Source organism: Lithobates pipiens, unplaced genomic scaffold (genome assembly GCF_037356315.1).
Source record: "Lithobates pipiens isolate NorthernLeopardFrog02 unplaced genomic scaffold, aLitPip1_a1.2 Scaffold_13, whole genome shotgun sequence".
NCBI lineage: Eukaryota > Metazoa > Chordata > Amphibia > Anura > Ranidae > Lithobates > Lithobates pipiens.
Window position 1 is genome coordinate 75,989,367 of NW_027507718.1, and position 21,003 is coordinate 76,010,369.

Consider the following 21,003-nt stretch of genomic DNA (forward strand, 5'->3'; position numbering starts at 1 on the left):
CCTATCTTTTCTTCCGCCTCTTTTTCCTCTCTATCCCCCCTCTCTTTTCTCTCTCTCTCTCTCCCTCCCTCCCTCACCTTTTCTCAAATTCAAATAAGCCTTATTGGCAGGACCAAATACATTTTAGCATTGCCAACGCAGTTGAGTTTGTATGGGAAGGGCTCTTTCTTTCTTTCTCTTCTCCTCTCTTCCTCACTTTCTCTTTTTTTCTTCTCCTCTCTCTCTCTGTCTCTCCCTCCCTCCCTCTCTCTTTTCCCTCCTTCACTTCTTCACAAATTCAAATAAGCTTTATTGGCAGGACCAGATACATTTTAGCATTGCCAAAGCAGTTGAGTTCGTATGGAAAGGGGGGGGGTTCTCTCTCACTCTCGCTCTCTCTTCTCTGCTAATTCAGTCCACAATCTCCCAAGCACTAAAAAGATTGCCAGTTGGCTTTATTTCATAATTGCACTCCAAAGAGCAAGTAGACAAAATGTAGCAACTCATAGCAACCATGATTAACCAGTGATTTAGAAATCCTGGTTGCCTTATGTTATGTGCATCGCTTTAAACTGACTATACACTACGCAATCTAACGGTACAATCACCTTCAGATCTACAAACAACTAACACAGTTCAAATAGAAAGTGTTGCTTAGTAAGAATTTCTACTATAGAATGCCATACATGTAATGATGGCCACACACACTTCAATTTTATTATCAGATCGGTGTGTGTTTTAATCAAAATGATCATATCTGGATACAAAGGAGTTGTAATCATTTCCATTCCGACTGATTTATGCCTTGTACACACGACCGGACTTTTTCGATGGACTAGGTCCAACGGGTCTTCCCAACGGACTTTCGGCGGAGTTCCGACAGACTTTCCGAATGAATGAACTTGGCCACATACAATCACACCAAAGTCCAATGGATTAGAACGTGATGACGAATGACCGGACTAGAATAAGGAAGTTCACAGCCAGTAGCCAATAGCTGCCCTAGCGTCGGTTTTCATCCATCGGAGTAGCATACAGACAATAGGATTTCTCGATAGGAACTGGGTCTGGTGGAGTTAGTTAAAAAATTTGAAACATGTTCTATTTCTAAAGTCCATCAGATTTTTGGACAACAAAGGTCCGATGGAGCCCACACACGATCGAATTGTCCGGCAGATTCGTTCCGTCAGACCTTTGCTGTCGAAAAGTCTGGTCGTGTGTACACAGCATTAGACTTGATTTAGATCACTTTTATTCAAACTGAGTTGATCCAGCAGGGTGGAATTTCTTGATTATTTTGCATTGGTTGTTAGCACTGATACTTTGTTCCTGAATATGATCATGTTTCAATCGATCAGATTATGGGATTACCTAGTGGAAACAGAGAAACTATCTATCATTTTTTGAAGTAATAAATCCACTTCCCCATGTGTGGTATAGAGATCAAATGGGTTGGTGACTATAGATTGATTATTCCTATCAGAATGGTTCAATTGGAAAAAAAAAAAACGATAATTTATCAAAGTGTGTGTGGCTATACACATTTATATTCTGACTGTACAATCTTTGCACTTAGATTTACCAAAACTATGTAATAAGAGTATCTAAACTATCCAATCAATCTGTGTCCAATCACGTGGGACCTTGCACTACATTGTTGTTTGTAGATCTAAAGGAGATTGTACAATCAGATTTGAACTTGTACAGTGAGCTTAAATAAGTTTGTATAAAGATTGTACAATCGCATTGTAATGTGTGTGTGTAGCCAGCTCTAGATCTACTAACAACTATGTGGTGAAAGGCCTCCCCTGATTCGATACAAATTAAAAGATGAAATTAATCTCATTTTACATAGTTTTGGTGAATATCAAGGAGATTGTACAATCAAATTGTATAGTGTATGGCAAGCTTCAGAAAATAAACCTATTACAAATATTTTAACCAGTGATATGCCTTAGGCTGTAGTCACAAAGCCTTTACACGTGGATTAAGTATGATTAATTTAGCCACATGCCTGTAATTTTCAAATCTTATTGGACTTAACTAAAAATAACTGTCACCTAAATAAGCATCATGCTGGTTTGTTATCTTCACAAACCTAACACTAAATGAGTCTTTGAAATTCGTGCGATTTCGAAGCTGCCGGTCGGTGCGGCTTGCCGACGTCTGTGCAATTTCATGCACATATGTCAATGCAAGTCTCACATGAAATCAGCAAAAATAGTGCAGGGACCTTTTTCAAATTGGTGCAAGTCGGAGTCGCACCTTTTTGAACGGCTCCATAGGCACAAATAGGGTGCGATTTGTCATGCAATTTAGAACTGTCAAATCACATGACAAGTCACACCAGCTGCTCTTTGGATACACTTGTTTATTTAAAAATTTCAAGTCAAAGTATCTAAATGAATAAACATTCCACACATTTCAAAACAAATTGATGACAATAAATACTCCCTCTGAACAGCATCCTTTATGACAGAGAATGACGATCTAAGGTTTTCCAAGACGGAGCCACTAACACCAGCTCTGAGTGATAGGTCATACTTGGACTTATAGGACCATCTCATCCTGTACATGAACTGAATCAGCAGTTCTACAATACTATATAACTCCTACAGGTACATTGCACCACCTGGAGATTTACAAAAACTCGAGTAGCTGTGCCTGGTAACCAGTTAGATTATATCTTCAGTTTGTTCAGTTAAGCTTGGAAAATGAAAGCTAGAAGCTGATTGGCTGTCACCATACACAGCTGCTCCAGATGCTGTCTGCTCCAAAGTTACTAAATCCCTCCCCCAGGGCTCAATTCACACAGCTAACCCCAAGAGGGAAAGAATTATTATTTTCCCAAAATGACAGTTATTTTCAACTGCCAGCTCAAAGATTTGAAAATGACAGTCCCGTGGTTGAAAATAAATATCACTACCCTTGTATTAAAGCTGTGCGGATTGAGGCCCCGCAGGTATCCATTGCTTCCAACCGATTCAAGTCAAACGCCAAGACTCAGCTACATAGAGGTGACCCAAATGGCAGGCACAGCAGGGAGTATGTCTATGTCATCACAGTAATAGGCAGTGTTTCATGCTGGCTGAAAATCTAGGAATGCATTCAGGGAAGTGGAGACCCCAAACTGCCACTCACTAAATAACCCTTCACATGCAACTCAGGATCTGTAATGGTTAGCCATCTACCTCTGAGTTTGGAGGATCACTGTAGATGATCCTAACAAAGGATCACTACAGAGGATCATTACAGAGGGTTACTGCAGATGATCATAATGGAGGATTACTACAGAAGATCATTACAGGGAATCATAGAAGGATGATTGTGGAGAATCTCTAGAGGATCACTACAGAGGATCATTACAGAGGGTCATTGAAGAGGATTTCAACAGAGGACATTACTGATGATTATTACAGAGGGATAAAGCAAGTAATCATGACAGAGGATCACTAGAGGACATTACAGAGGATCACTACCAAGGATCATTTCAGAAATCATTGCAGAGAATCACAGCAGAGGATCATTAGAAAACATTACAGAGGATCACAGAAGTGGATCAATTCAGAGGATCGCTACAGGGGATCATTATATAGGTCGTAGCATAGAGATCATAGCAGAGGATCACAGCAGATGATCATTATAGAGATCATAGCAGAGGACCACAGAAGAGGATCATTATAGAAATAATAGCGTAGGATAACTACAGAGAATCATTACAGAGATCATTGCAGAGGATCACTACAGAGGATGTTACTGATGATTATTACAGAGGGATAAAGCAAGTGATGACGACAGAGGATCACTAAAGGACATTACAGAGGAATCACTACCAAGGATCATTTCAGAAATTATTCACAGTAGAGGATCAATTCAGAGGATCACAACAGGGATCATTAGAGAGGTCATAGCATAGAGATCATAGCAGAGGACCACAGCAGATGATCATTATAGTGATCACAGAAGAGGATAATTATAGAGATCATAGCAGAGGATCACAGAAGCGGATCATTACCGAGATGATAGCTGTGGATCATAGCAGAGGATCATTACAGAGATTATAGTAGAGGATCAGGATCATTGCAGAGATCATAATAGAGGATCATTGCAGAGATCATAGTAGAGGATCATTGCAGAGATTATAGTAGAGGATTGTTGCAGAGATCATAGTAGAGGATCATTGCAGAGATTATACTAGAGGATCACTGCAGAGATCATAGTAGAGGATCATTACAGAGACCTTACTAGAGGATCATTACAGAGATTATAGTAGAGGATCATTGCAGAGATCATAGCAGAGATCATAGCAGAGGATCATTACATAGATCATTACAGAGATCATTGTAGAGATCATTACAGGGGATCACTAGAGAGGATCATTACAGAGATCATAGTGGAGGATCATGACAGAGATCATAGTAGAGGATAATTGCAGAGATCATAGTAGAGGATCATTACAGAGATTATAGCAGAGGATCATTGCAGAGATTATAGTAGATGAGCATATAGAGATCATAGTGGAGGATCGTGACAGAGATCATAGTAGAGGATCATTGCAGAGATCATAGTAGAGGATCATTACAGAGATTATAGTAGAGGATTAGGATCATTGCAGAGATCATAATAGAGGATCATTGCAGAGATCATAGTAGAGGATCATTGCAGAGATTATAGTAGAGGATTGTTGCAGAGATCATAGTAGAGGATCATTGCAGAGATTATACTAGAGGATCACTGCAGAGATCATAGTAGAGGATCATTACAGAGATCTTACTAGAGGATCATTACAGAGATTATAGTAGAGGATCATTGCAGAGATCATAGCAGAGATCATAGCAGAGGATCATTACAGAGATCATTACAGAGATCATTGTAGAGATCATTACAGGGGATCACTAGAGAGGATCATTACAGAGATCATAGTGGAGGATCATGACAGAGATCATAGTAGAGGATAATTGCAGAGATCATAGTAGAGGATCATTACAGAGATTATAGCAGAGGATCATTGCAGAGATTATAGTAGATGATCATATAGAGATCATAGTGGAGGATCGTGACAGAGATCATAGTAGAGGATCATTGCAGAGATCATAGTAGAGGATCATTACAGAGATTATAGTAGAGGATCATTGCAGAGATTATAGCAAAGGATCATTGCAGAGATCATAGTAGAGGATCATTGCAGAGATTATAGTAGAGGATCATTGCAGAGATCACAGTAGAGGATCATTACAGAGATTATAGTAGAGGATCAATGCAGAGATTATAGCAGAGGATCATTGCAGAGATCATAATAGAGGATCATTACAGAGATCATAGTAGAGGATCATTACAGAGATCATAATAGAGGATCATTACAGAGATCATAGTAGAGGATCATTACAGAGATCATAGTAGAGGATCATTACAGATATCATAGTAGATAATAATTACAGAGATTATAGTAGAGGATCATCACAGAGCTCATTGTAGAGATCACTACAGAGGATCACTAGCGATGATCATCACAGAGCTCATTGTAGAGATCACTATAGGTGATCACTAGAGATGATCATTGCAGAGGATCCCACCTGTAGCTGTGACAACTGACAAGCAATAAGATCACAGCGTCCTCACTGCAGCCTGTACATCCCATAGAGCAAACTATGAACAGAACAGGTACCCAAGCTGATGTGTCCCAAAAGTTGCACCGATGTCAGCGAGCATCCCAGCAGCACTAAGTGTAAAGTGAAGTTGAAATGTGTGAATAAAGCAGTGAATATATAAAAGGAGGGTATTTACCAGGAGGAGACAAGTCACAGACAGCAGCAGAGTGGCAGTGAGTGGCCCGGGGCAGCATTCCATAGTTGGATCCTTGCCGGTGGGGATGATAGGACACTGATCTGCTAGGACAGAGCTGCTGTCACATCCAGCACTGGGGCTCACACTGCCTATCAGCTTCCACACACACACCGGCCCTGCTCACATTTCCTGAGCCAAGGGGCGTGTGATGGGGGGCTCAATGGAATCTCTCTGTGTGCAGGCAGCCGGCCAATCAGGCTCCCGCTAATCAGACATGCAGAATAACAAAGACAGGGGTCCAGTGAAAGTAAGAGCAGTACAGGGAGAGGTGGGGGAGTGAGTGAGTGCTGGGAGAGGCAGATGACTAATAGGGGCTTGCCATGCTTCCAGCAAACTTTTACTCTTTCATTCGCAACACATAGTGTCAAATCTTTTTTTTTTTTTTGCATGCATGCATGCACAGTCTGAGCTGTAAATACAAGTGTGTGGTTAGGATCTCCTTTCCTTATTGTGTAAGGTTAACTCATACTATGACAGCTCAGTCAGCAGTCAGTCTCCTGTGCTGGAGAGGTGGAAGCCAGGGGGACTGGTGGGATCACAGGGAAGTAACCTATACTGAAATCTACAAAGGCTTTCTGTGCTTTGGAAAATAGTATTTTCTTCTATCTTTCGCTGCTTGCTGAAGATACACACTATATATATATATATATATATATATATATATATATATATATATATATATATATATATATATATATATACATATATATATATATATACATACATATATATATATATATATATATATATATATATATATATATATATATATGTATATATATATCCACCAGCCACTTACACACACACACACACATATGAACAGGCGTATTCAATAAAGTGGCTGGTGGATATATTTTTATATATATATATATATATATATATATATATATATATATATATATATATATATATATATATAAATATATATATATATATATATATATATATATATATATATATATATATATATATATATATATATATATATATATATATATATATATATATATATATATATATTATATATAAATATATCCACCAGCCACTTTATTGAATACGCCTGTTCAATTTCTTGGTAACACAAATCAGCCAATCACATGGCAGAAACTCAATGCATTTAGGCATCTAAACGTGAAGACGACTTGCTGAAGTTCAAACCGAGCATCAGAATGGGGGAAGAAAGGGGATTTCAGTGACTTTGGACGTGAGATGGTTGTTTGTGCCAGACTGGCTGGTTTGAGTATATCAAAAACTGCTGATCTACTGTGATTTTCATGCACAACTATCTCTAGGGTTTTTAGAGAATGGTCCGAAAAAGAGAAAATATCCAGTGAATGGCAGTTGTGTGGACGTCTATAACTTGTTGCTGTCAGAGGTCAGAGGAGAATGGGCAGACTGGTTTGAGATGATAGAAAGGTAACAGTAATTCAAATAATGACTCATTACAACCAAGAAAGCCATCTTTGAATGCACAACACATCGAACTTTGAAGCAAATGGACTACAACAGCAGAAGACCACACTGGGTGCCACTCCTGTTAGCTAAGAACAGGAAACTGAGGCTACAATTCACACCAAAATTTAATAGAAGATTGGAAAAACATTGCCTGGTCTGATGAGTCTTGATTTCAGCTGCGAAATTCAGATGGTAGGGTCAGAATTTGGTGTAAACAACATGAAAGCATGGATCCCTGCCTTGTATCAACGGTTCAGGCTGGAGGTGGTGATATAATGGTGTGGAGGATTTTTTCTTGGCACGCTTAGGGCCCCTTAATACCAAATGACCATCATTTAAACCTTTGTATTGTTGCTGACCATGTTCATCCCTTTATGACTACAGTGCATCCAATTGATGGCTACTTCCAGCATGTCACAGAGCTCAAATCATCTCACCACTGGTTTCTTGAACATGACAATGAGATCACTGTTCTCCAATGGTCTCCACAGTCACCAGATCTCCATCCAATAGAGCACCTTTAGGATGTGGTAGAACGGGAGATTCTCATCATGGATATGCAGCCAACAAATCTGAAGCAACTGTGCGATGCTATCATGTCAATATGGACCAAATCACCTTGTTGAATCTATGCCACAAAGAATTACGGAAGTTCTGAAGGCAACAGGGGGTCCAGCTCACTACTAAAAAAGGTGAGTGTATATATATATATATATATATATATATATAAAATATATATCTATACTATTAGCTCAGCTTGTCTGCCCCTCCCACCTTTTGGGGGGGGGGGCAGGTGGTGGTTTTAACTGAGCCGGAAGTTTGCCCCCTTCGCCCCCTTCTCCTTCCCCTACAGCTGGCCCATTCACAAAGCGCAGCTAGTTTCCCTTAGTCTAGATGGTGGCGCCAGCACCTGATAGCTGGTTAAAAAATTGGTTTGGGTGAGGACACCACTGGATCCCAGGACAGGTAAGTGCCCTAATATTATCTATTTGCTATTACCTAAACCTGGCTCCAGGAATTCGACACTACCTCTCCAACTGTCCTGCCCCACAGTGGCCTCCTCTGGACTCACTCCACCAGACCCAGTGGAGGAAAAGGAGGCGGCCCCACAATGCACCTTTCAGGTTCTTCTCGCACCTCCCTTTCTTTCCCCCTGCTCTTTCGAAAATGCGATGTATTTGTCTTTTCTCTCCAGCTTGTCTGAGGATTGCAGTCATTTATCGGCCTCCTGGACCAGTGTTGCACTTTCTGGATGACTTCTCTGCATGGCTACCCTACTTTCTCTCCTCTGAAGTACCTGCCATCATACTAGGTGACTTTAACATTCCAATTAATGTTAATACTGCAACCACTTCTCAACTACTCAACCTAACCTCCTCTTTTAACCTCCCTGGCGGTATGATTCAGTCTGGTTTTAGGTGCTGAAAGCGGTAAATAACTCTCTTAAATCTGTTCAAACCTAGAAGACATCCCGGTTATTATAAAGTTTATAATATAATAAATAATAATAAAAAATATTCAATAATGTAATCAAATCCTAAAACACTGAACAAGGGACACTTTCTGGTTGCTATGGACAATTTCCAAATTTCAGGCAGAAAAAACAGTATTTATAATATAAAAGTGCATGCAGGGCACTGCACAAACCACTAAGGACAAAGGGGGTGTGTATACAGTACTGTAATCTGTAAGATTACAGTGCTGTGTGTGTTTTGTGTCTTTTTACTTTTTTGAATTTGCCGCCGTTCTCCGCTCCCGTGCGCCGTAACGTCGCAGGGAACGGAGCTCGACGGCATTCGGCACTGTGAATCGAGCGGAGGACAGCACCACTCACTCCAATGGCAATACTCTCGACCTTGTATTCTCCCATCGCTGCACTCCCTGCAACTTCTCTAACACCCCCTTTCCTTTTCCTCTCTCTGATCACAACCTTATCCATTTCACACTTCACACTTGTCTCCTAGCTCCAAGGCTGCCAACCCACAAACCACTACCCGCAGAAACCTTCGCAACCTCAACCCTTCCCTTCTTCATTCTGCTACTGATGGCCTTTACAACAAAACTGGCCCCCAGTCCTGCCCAGACCTAACCACTTCTACAACAACAAGCTGTCATCCTCCCTAGACATGCTTGCTCCTCTTTTTACACGCAGAACTGCCACAACTCTGGCAAACAGAAGACACCAGAAGTCTCAAGAGACGCAGCCGTGCTCTTCAGCGAGCATGGCGTAAATCTAAATCCCTGCAAGACTTTACCCTCTACAAATCTGCCATTCTCAAATACAACTCCTGCCTCCACACTGCTAAACAAACCTACTACAACACTCTCATCAAAACCCTCTCATCCAAACGTCATCGACTATTTTCTACGCTTAATTCCTTACTTTACCCCCCACTGCCCCCATCTTACCACCAACTTGCTTAACTCAACAGATTGCCAACCATTTCAAAAGAAAAACCGACACAATTCGCAGGGAGATATCCAGCATTCAACTTCCTCCCCTACCCAACACATCAGGTCCAACACCACACTCAATACTCTCCTCCTTCTGCCCAGTTACCTCTGATGAAGTTAATAAACTCTTCTCCATGGCCCACCTCACCACTTGTCCCCTGGACCCTGTCCCCTCACAATTACTGCGACCACCTTCCCACTCTATCCTAAACTCCCTAACCCACATCTTCAACCTCTCCCTCTCCTCCGACACTTATCCTTCCCTGCTCAAAGATGCACTGGTTACCCCCATACTTAAAAAACCCTCACTAGACCCCACCTGTTTGAATAACTTAAGACCCATCTCCCTGCTCCCATTTGCCTCCAAGCTCATTGAACGCCTTGTTGATGACCAAATGAGTCGCTATCTCATGGACAATAATAACCTTCTTGACCTCCTACCGTCTGGCTTCTGTCCACAACATTCCACTGAAACTGCCCTACTAAAACTCACCAATGACCTACTAGCTGCTAAAACCAATGGCCGTTACTCCATACTCATACTCTTAGACCTCTCTGCTGCCTTTGACACAGTTGACCACCTGCTCCTCCTCAGCAAACTACACTCCCTTGGTCTCTGTGATTCTGCTTTATCCTAGTTCTCCTCCTACCTGTCTCAGTGCACTTCCAGTGTCACTTACAACTCCATCTCCTCCGATCCTATTCCTCTTTCTGTTGGGGTACCCCAAGGCTCCGTCCTTGGGCCCCTCCTATTCTCGCTCTATACCTCTTCCCTGGGCCAGTTGATAACCTCCCATAGCTTCCAATACCACCTCTACACCAATGACACCCAGATCTATCTCTCCACTCCTCAACTCACCCCCTCAATCTCCTCATGGATCTCAAACTTACCGATTGACATATCGGTATGGATGTCACACCACTTTGTCAAACTCAGTCTTTCTAAAACGGAGCTTGTTATATTTCCTCCTTCCTGGTCCCCCCCCCCCATGACTTTACCATTAAGATCAACAGCACAACCATTGGTCCCTCCAAACATGCCAGGGTGCTTAGTGTAATCTTTGACTCTGACTTCTCATTCAGCCCCCACATCCAATCATTGGATAAATCCTGCCGCCTTAACCTCCGCAACATCTCCAGAATTCAACCTTCCTGACTAATGACACCACAAAGCAACTTATTCACTCCTTGAATATTTCCCACCTTGACAACTGCAACTGTCTCCTTAATGGCCTACCTTTATGCAGGCTATCCCCCCTTCAGTCTATTATGAATGCTGCTGCTAGACTAATACACCTCACTAACCGATCCGTGACTGCTGCCCCTCTCTGTCAATCCCTTCTCTGGTTTCCCCTATCCCACCGTATAAAATTCAAAATTCCAACCACAACATACAAGGCCATCCACAACATCGCCCCCAGCTACATCACCAACCTCTTCCACAGATATCACCCAAATCGTTTGGCTCCCTTGTTACCTCCTCCCATGCTTGCCTTCAGGACTTCTCCAGAGCCTCTCCCATCCTGTGGAACTCCCTGCCCCAGTATGCCCTGCCCCAGTATGTCCAATCAGCCCCTACCCTGTCCACTTTTAGGAGATCCCTGAAAATTCACTTATTCACGGAAGCCTATCACACACACACCAAACTGTCCCCGAGCCACCCTCATCAAATCATTCCTCACATCTATTACCTTTTGTTCCACCACCCCCTCCCTTTTATAATATAAGCTCTACGAGCAGGGTCCTCCTGTGCCTTCTGTATTGAACTGTACTGTAATTGTGCTGTCCCCCCTCTACATTGTAAAGCACTGCGTAAACTGTTGGCGCTATATAAATCGTGTATAATAATAATAATATTAGAAGTCAGCAGCTACAGTATTTTCTTAGCTGCTGATTTTTTCTGAAGGAGCCTGGAGCTCCACTTTAAGGAGCATGTAACCTTTGCAGTGCAGGTTTTTTTTTTATAATTGTGTCTGGAGGAGTAGAGGAGGACTCCAGTGGCAACCCGTGAAGCTCTGGTGAACTCCATGCCCAAGAGGGTTAAGGCAGTGCTGGAAAATATTGGTGGTCACACAAAATATTGACACTTTGGGCCCAATTTGGACATTTTCACTTGGGGGGGGGGGGGTGTACTCACTGCCATTTAGACATTAATGGCTGTGTGTTGAGTTATTATGAGGGTAGCAATTTTTACACTGTTATACAAGCTGTACACTCACTTCCTTACATTGTAGCAAAGTGTAATTTCTTCAGTGTTGTCACATGAAAAGATATAATAAAATATTTACAAAAATGTGAGGGGTGTACTCACTTTTGTGAGATACTGTATATATACTGTATATATATATATATATATATATATATATATATATATATATATATATATATATATATATTTAAAAAAATATTATATATTGTAAAATTTGTGTTCATCCTGGCTAGGAAGTTATATTGTAAACGTTTTGTCTTGGTGTGGTATCATTTGACTGTTATTTGACTAGGCCAGACTGACTCAGCGAGGTAATTTTGAGTCCAAACTTTCCATGATCTAAACAGTGTGACAGTAGGTTAATGCATTAGTGGTGCACCGAAATTTCAACCTCCAAAACAAATCGGGCGAAAACTGTATTTTCGGCAATGCAACCAAAAGAAGAAAAGGTTGCAATAATGGCGCTGAAGGGGTGCCAGGTCTGCCCTGCCAGATGCCGCCCATTGGCGGGTGTCATCCTGATGGCTCTAGGTCCTACCCCCCCCCTTCCTCCCCTCCTTCCTCCTCTCCTCGCAGAGCGGCGATCTCCCTGTATCAGGGAGCTGAATTGTCTGGGTGGCCGTAGTAACAATGTCCCACCTCCTGTGATAGACAGCCTACTGATCCAATGCTGGAACATTGAATTAGTTGACGTGGTAACAGGAGGCAGGATATTGTTACTGCGGCCGGGAAATTAAAATCCAGCTCCGTGACACATCGGGAGATCGCCGCACTGTATGGGGCACTGGAAAGGCTGCATACCACATGCACTGGCACAGCTGCATACCACATGAACTGGCAAGGCTGCATCTGACATGCACTGGCAGGCTGCATCTAAAAGGGCAAAGGCAAGGCTGCATCTGACAGGCACCGGTAGGCTGCATCTGACATGCACTGTTAGGCTGCATCTAACAGACACTGGTAGACTGCATCTGACAGGCACTGGCAAGGCTGCATCTGACAGGCACTGGCAAGGCTACATCTGACAGGCACTGGCAAGGCTACATCTGACAGGCACTGGCAAGGCTACATCTGAAAGGCACTGGTAGGCTGCATCTGACAGGCACTGGTAGGCTGCATCTAACAGGCACTGGTAGGCTGCATCTGACATGCACTGGCAATGCTGCATCTGACAGGCACAGGAAGGCTGCATCTGACAGGCACTGATAGGATGCATCTGACATCCACTGGTAGGCTGCCTTTGACATGCACTGGTAAGAGATTGCAGACATGATACAAGAAATGGTTAGAGACTGAGGACATGATACAAGAGATGGTTAGAGACTGAGGACATGATACAAGAGATGTTTAGAGACTGAGGACATGATACAAGAGATGATTGGAGACTGAGGACATGATACAAGAGATGGTTAGAGACTGAGGACATGATACAAGAAATGGTTGGAGACTGAGGACATAATAGAAGAGATGATTGGAGACTGAGGACATGATACAAGAGATGGTCAGAGACTGAGGACATGATACAAGAGATGGTCATAGACTGCAGACTGCATTTTTCTTGAGTTTTTCTTGCACTAAAGGTCCCAATGATGGCCAACAATAAATTCATATTTATTTAAATTGATATTAATTAAAAAGTTGAATAGAACACAATAATACATAAAAATATAATAATAAAAAAAAAAAACTTTTTCAGTTACGGTTTCCACACCAACATTTCCATTCGGTGCATATATATATATATATATATATATATATATTTTTTTTTTTTTTTTACTTCATATTCATAATCCATCCTATTCTTCAATCACTCACTGACATTTTTCCCTAGTTTCACTTTGATTTTTTTTGTTTTGTTTTTTGGTATAATCTATTATTCATTTCAAAAGTTTTTATAAAGAATGCACCAAATATTATTTCAAACCATAATATCAACATTGTACAAGAGATGAGATTGTGTTATTATTGAGGAGACAATAAATCCTATGAAACAACTTGTATCAATAAAGGATTTCTTAAAGATTTGTATGCGTGTGTTTTTTGTTATTATAAGAGGTGCCGACAGAAGACAGTGTATCTATTAAATGTAGCTGTTACTTGTTGCCAGTAGCCTAGAAGAGCTCCCTCAAGTATCTAATTGATTCTTAATACAGTGTACTGACCAGCTATGCTGTGTTCTTTTAGAAGCAACAACTCCATCTTGTGGATGGTTGATTCTGGAATTTAGAAGCACTATATATAGATTGTCTTTCTGTAGCACTTGTTATATGAAACAATTGTATTCTGTTCCTTATCTTTTATATGATACTATAATGAACTCCTACATTATATTATTATATAAGTTAACTACAATAGCACAGCATAGATCTGGAAAACAAGTCCCCATGTTTCAGCTGCTTGCAGCAATAATCTTTCACAGGACAAAACCTTAGAGAAAAGTAGTGTTATCATACTTGCTGCTTTTTCCATTTTTAAAGAAGACTATACAAAGAGGTAAATTAACTTTTCCACTGAAAAATGCATTAGAGAACCAAAAAAGCCACATTTATAAAGTAGAACTATAGGCTTTTTTTTTTCATTTTGGATAGAGCGTGGGAGGGTTATAACCCCTGTCAGATAAATTTTTTGCAATCTGTGTCCCATTGCAGAGATTTCCCTTCACGTCCTGTCCAATAGTCAAGGAAGTAATCCTTGAAAATTATGGGAATTCATTAGGGACCCCCAGATCACCAGAACTAGCGTCCCCATTGGAACATTTTCCCTCTAATACTTTTCTGGGGGAAACCCAAAATTTAGGGATTTTCTTTTGCTTTCCCTTTCAATGATAATGGTGCACATGACAAATAGAGAGGGTGAATATCTTTAACCACTTCAGCCCCAGAATGTTTTACCCCCCTTCCTGATCATGCGATGCTGTATACAAACAAAATTTGCGTCCTTTTTTCCCCACAAATAGAGATTTCTTTTGGTGCTATTTGGTCACCTCTGCAGTTTTTATTTTTTGCGCTATATACAAAAAAGAGCATCAATTTTGGAAAAAATAACAATATTTTTTACTTTTTGCTACAATATATATCCCCAAAAATGTTTTTTAAAAACAAATTTCTTCATCAGTTTGGGCCAATATATATTCTTCTACATTTTTTTGGTAATAAAAATTGCAATAAGCGTATATTGATTGGTTTGTGCAAAAGTTATAGCATCTACAAACCATAGGAAAGATGTATGCCATTTTTATGCCATTTTTATTATTATTTTTTTTACTAGTAATGGTGGTGATTCATCTGTGATTTTCAGTGGTATTGCGGCATTGCGACGGACAGATCGGACACTTTTGACACTTTTTTGGGACCATTGACATTTATACAGCGATCAGTGCTATAAAAATGCACTGATTACTGTGTAAATTACACTGGTAGGGAAGGGGTTAACACGAGCGGGCGATCAAGGGTTTAAATGTGTGTTCCCTCAGTGTGTTCTAATTGTATGGGGATAGGACTGAGTAGGAGAGGAGACATATTGCTGTTCCTACATAGTAGGAACAAACAACATGTTTCCTCTCCTCTGACAGCACAGGGATTTGTGTGTTTACTGGCATCTGTGCATGGCTGGTGGTGATAACGGCCACTGGCCACGTGCATCGGGTCCCCCGCCGTGCAGCGCCCCTCCGGTGGTGTGAGTGCGCCCTCTGGCGACTCCTACAGGAACGCCGTACCAGGGGAGCGATTCTGCCCCCGTATTCAGACATGATCCGGTCAGGAACCAGTTAATGGGGACACAGAGAGCAATAAAACCTGACAGGTGTTCTAATCTATCTCTTCTCTATTCAAAAGGAAAAAAAAGTTTTGCCTTTAGTTATTCTTTAAGTGTTCAGGTCTTTTTTTTTCTGAACTGAATGCAGTCCATTGTTTGCAAAGGGCTGGTACACACATGTGCGTAAATATATCAGTAAACTAGCCCCACATCTAGATCAGGAAAAAAAAATCGCCATTATTGGTCAGTATTTTGCGCAAGTGCACGCATAAATCACAATTCCCCCGTTAAATAGTACATTAGCTCCTTGCATGTGGTAGTGATGTATGAGCTCTGGATGTCCCGGCAGAAAGTCATTGTGCAAGAAACATGAGTATGGTCTGTATAGTATGCTCATATATATGCGTAAAAATAACAAGTTTAGCCATGTTTGGCGTTTTTAGGCGTGTTTACATTATAGGGAGTGTTTTTACTGAAAAAAAGCTAGAAAACGCTAACACAAAAAAACGCTATTTAAAAATGTGACTAACAGCATGTTTTTAATGCCGCTTTTTCCTGGCAGCAGAGCTGGCATTTTTTTAATTGTCCTGTGTGCATGAGCCCTTACATGTCAGTGTGTACAGCCCCATTGAAAGCAATAGTATGCATTGAGATCAGTAAAAAAAAAAAAAAAATAGCCTAAACCTTTAAAAATGTGACATTTTGGTACCTGTGTGCTTGAGCCCTAAGAATTTTTTTGTGCATACAGACACATATATAAGTGTAAATGTGAACACTAAACAGACCATGCTTGCATTTTTTGCGCATTTTTTACTGATAAATTAGTACTGTGTACAAGGATCCAAAAGGTTCATGTATTAATAGGTTTAACTTACACAGTGTTGCAAGGGACAAAGCATGAATGGGTCTTTATGTTATTATTTGCTAGAAAATTACTTTGCAGAAACTAAGGCTGATGTCAGACAGACTATTCTGCTGCAAGAGACAAATTGCCAGGGGCAGGATTGCCAAAGAGACTTCCTTTCTGTCCTTATAGAATTGCTCTCATGCTAGCAGAGGCTGCAGGATGTCACTCTTTCACTGGCCCAAATGTTACTGAATCTCAATAGGCTAGTAATGAGACCAACATCTCAGTGTCTCAGCTATAGAGAGACCGATTTCATAGGGATTGACAGACAGCCTCTTAGTGATGTATTTTGACAAATCGCCAGTGACAGGATCGCTTGCAGGTTGCACGTTTGACATCAGCCTAAATCAGTGACTTGCATAAGGGTTTTGACTGGTCATCAGTCTAAAGCTCTGTACATGTGCACTGAAATTTGCCCGGTTCAGCAGGAACCATTGGTTGCAAGTGCTGATCTGTGTATTCTGATGGGGGAGTGTGGTCTCTCCCCACTGTCCGAGTACAGTAGTGGAGCAGGGGATATGAAAGTTCAACAAAGTGCATTCTAAATAAACAAATTGCTGTATATTGGGTTTGCAATCATCTCATGCACCCTGTATGATTGTAGGTTGACTGCTGTTGTTTCTTTGAACGGAAGTAGATATCGTTTACATTGTAAATGTCTTGAATAGGACTGTATTTATCGGTCCATTAATGCAGCCTTATCAGCGTCCATCTGCAGCCTTCCCCAGTGTCCATCTGCAGCCTTGCACAGTGTCCATCTGCAGCCTTCCCCAGTGTCCATCTGCAGCCTTCCCTAGTGTCCATCTGCAGCCTTCCCCAGTGTCCATCTGCAGCCTTGCACAGTGTCCATCTGCAGCCTTGCACAGTGTCCATCTGCAGCCTTGCACAGCATCCATCTGTAGCCTTGCCCAAAATTGCAGCATGATGGGTTTTTTAATTTAGTGTCGCCGATATACACAGATGTCGTGTGTATTCGGCTCCTCCTGCTTAGGAACAGTGAACGGTCTCCTCCCCCCAGGCATTCCCATTCCCCCACAGTTAGAAACACTCCCTAGGGCACACATTTAACCCCTTGATCACCCCCTAGTGTTAACCCCTTTCCTGCCAGTAACATTTATACAGTAATCAGTGGCTATTTTTAGCTCTGATCGCTGTATATATGTCAATGGCCTCAAAAAAGTGTCAAACATGTCCGATCTGTCCGCTGCAATGTTGCAGTCCCTTTAAAAATCACTGATCACCGTCATCACTAGTAAAAAAAACATATTAATAATAAAAATGCCATAAATCTATCTCCTATTTTGTAGAAACTATAACTTTTGCGCAAACAAATCAATATACACTTATTGCAATTTCCAGCCTACTGCTTTAATCTGAATTATCTTGAGGTTTGTAAACGTTGTGAAGTTCCCCACATATTTAAATTTCCTTGAATTTTAAAGCTCTGCGTAAACTGTTGGCACTATATAAATTGTGAATAATAATGATATAATCCTGTGGGTACGCACTACTGTGTCACACATTTCTCAGAGCCTACCTTCTGATCTACAGGAGTGCTGAGAGGAGGATTTTCAGGAGGCGGTGTCAGTACAGGAATCACAGCTTTCAGGCAGCAAGGTACCATGGGATATGTAGTCCTTATAAATTGAAAGTAAACAGCAGAGGGGAAGCTGCAAAGCTTTCAGGGAATCCAGGAAGTTATGGAAAGAGATGGGCAGCAGACAGGCAGAACTCACAACATCATAGCTCCCAAATGTCCCTGATTTGGAGGGACTGTCCCCTATAAAACGAAAGTGTATGCTGTGACCATTGAACTCATTTTTGGTTAGATTATGGTGCTCATAAACAAACATATTTCTAGATTTGATCTAATAAAACAACTGACTTTCATAGTAAAAATCATGTACCCAAGTCATATAAGTAAGTCCACACACTAATTTTGGCTAATCGAATCTAAAACAATATCTTACTCTGTATAGAGAGCTTCCATTTTCAAAGTGTGGATTTTGGATCGTCCTGTAGGAAGAACAGTCTGAACAAAACCTAAGTCACAGAGAGATCCTCTACACTTGTTGTTAGACTTTTCTCACTTTTTTTATATTGACTTGTGATAGTACATAAAAGTTGCAATCTAACAACATTCACATTTCCAATACTTTCACATGAAAACTGTTTTGTGGGTTGCTTGGCACAGTACTCATTAAATAGTCTTCTGTACTAAGAATGTTTGGAGGCTGCCATTGTTAAACTTTCTTCAGAACGTACTAATTATCTGGTCATCATGCTGAACCAATGGCTTCAAGGTGTTTTAAAGGTAATTATTTTGTAATGTTTTAAAATAAGAAATGTCTATATTTACCTACTCTGTGCAATTAGAATCGCACAAAGTGGTCGTGAACCTCCTCTTTTCGGGTATCCCGGCAGTGGTCCTGGCTCCTCCTCTCTGGCTAGTGCCCCCATGGGAAGCCGCTTCCCAAGGGGGGCACTCATGCCTGCTCGCACCTGAGTCCCTCTGCTGTGTCCATTGACACAGACAGCGGGACTCGGCCCCGCCCCCCACTCCCTCATCAATGGCTTTGATTGACAGCACTGGGAGCCAATGGCCCCCGTGCCCCAGGAAAGCCAGCAAGACCGGGAAGTGAGGGGAGAGAAGATCTGTAGACGTACATGGCATAAAAGTAAAAGGGGGGGCTGAGGGGGCGATGCTGACACCTAAACATTTTTTACCCTAATGCAAGGAATGCATTAACGTAAAACATGTTTAGACTTTACAACCACTTTCAGTATTTTTTTCAGTCCCTAATCTGGGATAAGTAAGAAGATTATTTTTTTCACTCTGACTCTCCTTCTACACCCCAGATATCCCCCCAGCACTATGACCCCTCTACACCCCAGATATCCCCTAGCACTGTGACCCCTCTACACCACAGAAATACCCCCCCAGCATTCTGACCCCTCTATACCCCAAATATCCCCCCAGCAGTCTGACCCCTCTACAGCCCAGATATCCCCCAGCACTGTGACCCCTCTACACCACAGAAATCCCCCCCCAGCATTCTGACCCCTCTACACCCCAGATATCCCCCCAGCAGTCTGACCCCTCTACAGCCCAGATATCCCCCCAGCACTATGACTGCTCTACACCCCAGATATCCCCTAGCACTGTGACCCCTCTACACCACAGAAATAACCCCCCCCCCAGCATTCTGACCCCTCTACACCCCAGATATCCCCCCAGCAGTCTGACCCCTCTACAACCCAGATATCCCCCCAGCACTGTGACCCCTCTACACCACAGAACCCACCCCAGCACTCTGACCCCTCGACACCCCAGATATCCCCCCAGCACTCTGACCCCTCTACAATATAGATATCTCCCCAGCACTTTGACCCCTCTACACCTTAGATATCCCCCCCAGCCTTCAAGTCCTGAGCATTCAAGCTGCATGGGGTGGGGTCAGAGCATCACTCCGACCCTGCCCCTCCCTGCTGGCTGTGAAATAATGGGTATAGTTGTGCACAGCACAATGTACAGCTGCCAGCCTGCCTCCCCTGTGTATCCATCATTCTCAGTGCCATCATGGGGCCCCCAATTTTGGGGGAGCATGGGTTCAAGGACCAGCTTCTTTGGGGAAAATGCAGCTGTGCCCAGGTATGCCCACTCATTAAGACAGCCCTGGCTGGAGGCTGAACATGGAGGTGTTAATGGCAGACATCGAATAGTGAGAGATTAACATATATGCTTTCAGATTAGAAGAGTAATCAATAAAGATTTCTACAACAGTATACAGTATCAGTACCAGTATCGGTGCTGATATTAAGCATTTGCATGAGTACTACTACTAAATGCTACTAAAACTGATACCTTAAAGTTGCAGCGACTCAAATCACAGCGACTTTGAAAAAGATTCCTGCACTACTTTTTTGTGATTACATTGTGACTTGCATTGACTTCTGTTAAATTAAGTCACAAGCTGCAATGAAATCAAAGGTCCTGACCGCAACCCAATAGAATACCTTTGGGATGAATAAGAGTGGAAACTGCGAGCCAGGCCTTCTCGTCCAACATCAGTACCTGACCTCACAAATGCACTGGCAGTTTGGTTCTGATTTAATTACTCAGCTTGGCATAATTTGAAATGACTGATAGACAAAAATGGTACATACTCAAATTGATGGGCTAGCCTGTGCCAGATGGTTATTTCACAAAACGTTGTACCACAAAGATAATGAACAAAGGACGATAGGTGCATTGAAAGTATTATAAAAACAACCAATATAAACTTCTTTATTAGCAAATCAGGTAAGACGTCCATAAATTTGGGAAGAAATGACTATTCGTGCATTAGACTGAGTGCTTGTCATCTCTTTCTGGCCAGAACCTCCACCCTCCTCCCCTTGT

At 41.8% G+C, this 21,003-nt stretch overlaps 1 protein-coding gene across 3 annotated transcripts in view; it reads right to left on the bottom strand.

The window, feature by feature from the left end:
* ADAMTSL1 (ADAMTS like 1) overlaps positions 1 to 21,003 on the bottom strand; it is a 1,178,053-nt gene that overhangs the window by 420,294 nt on the left and 736,756 nt on the right. The window contains exon 1 of one of the 3 annotated variants that reach the window (XM_077475231.1): positions 5,764 to 5,964. The exons of the other annotated variants lie outside the window; for them this stretch is intronic. Coding sequence (XP_077331357.1) covers positions 5,764 to 5,826 — 63 coding nt within the window. The 5' untranslated portion in view covers positions 5,827 to 5,964. Of the gene's footprint in view, positions 1 to 5,763; positions 5,965 to 21,003 lie in introns of those variants that run through there. 3 annotated transcript variants of the gene reach the window in all.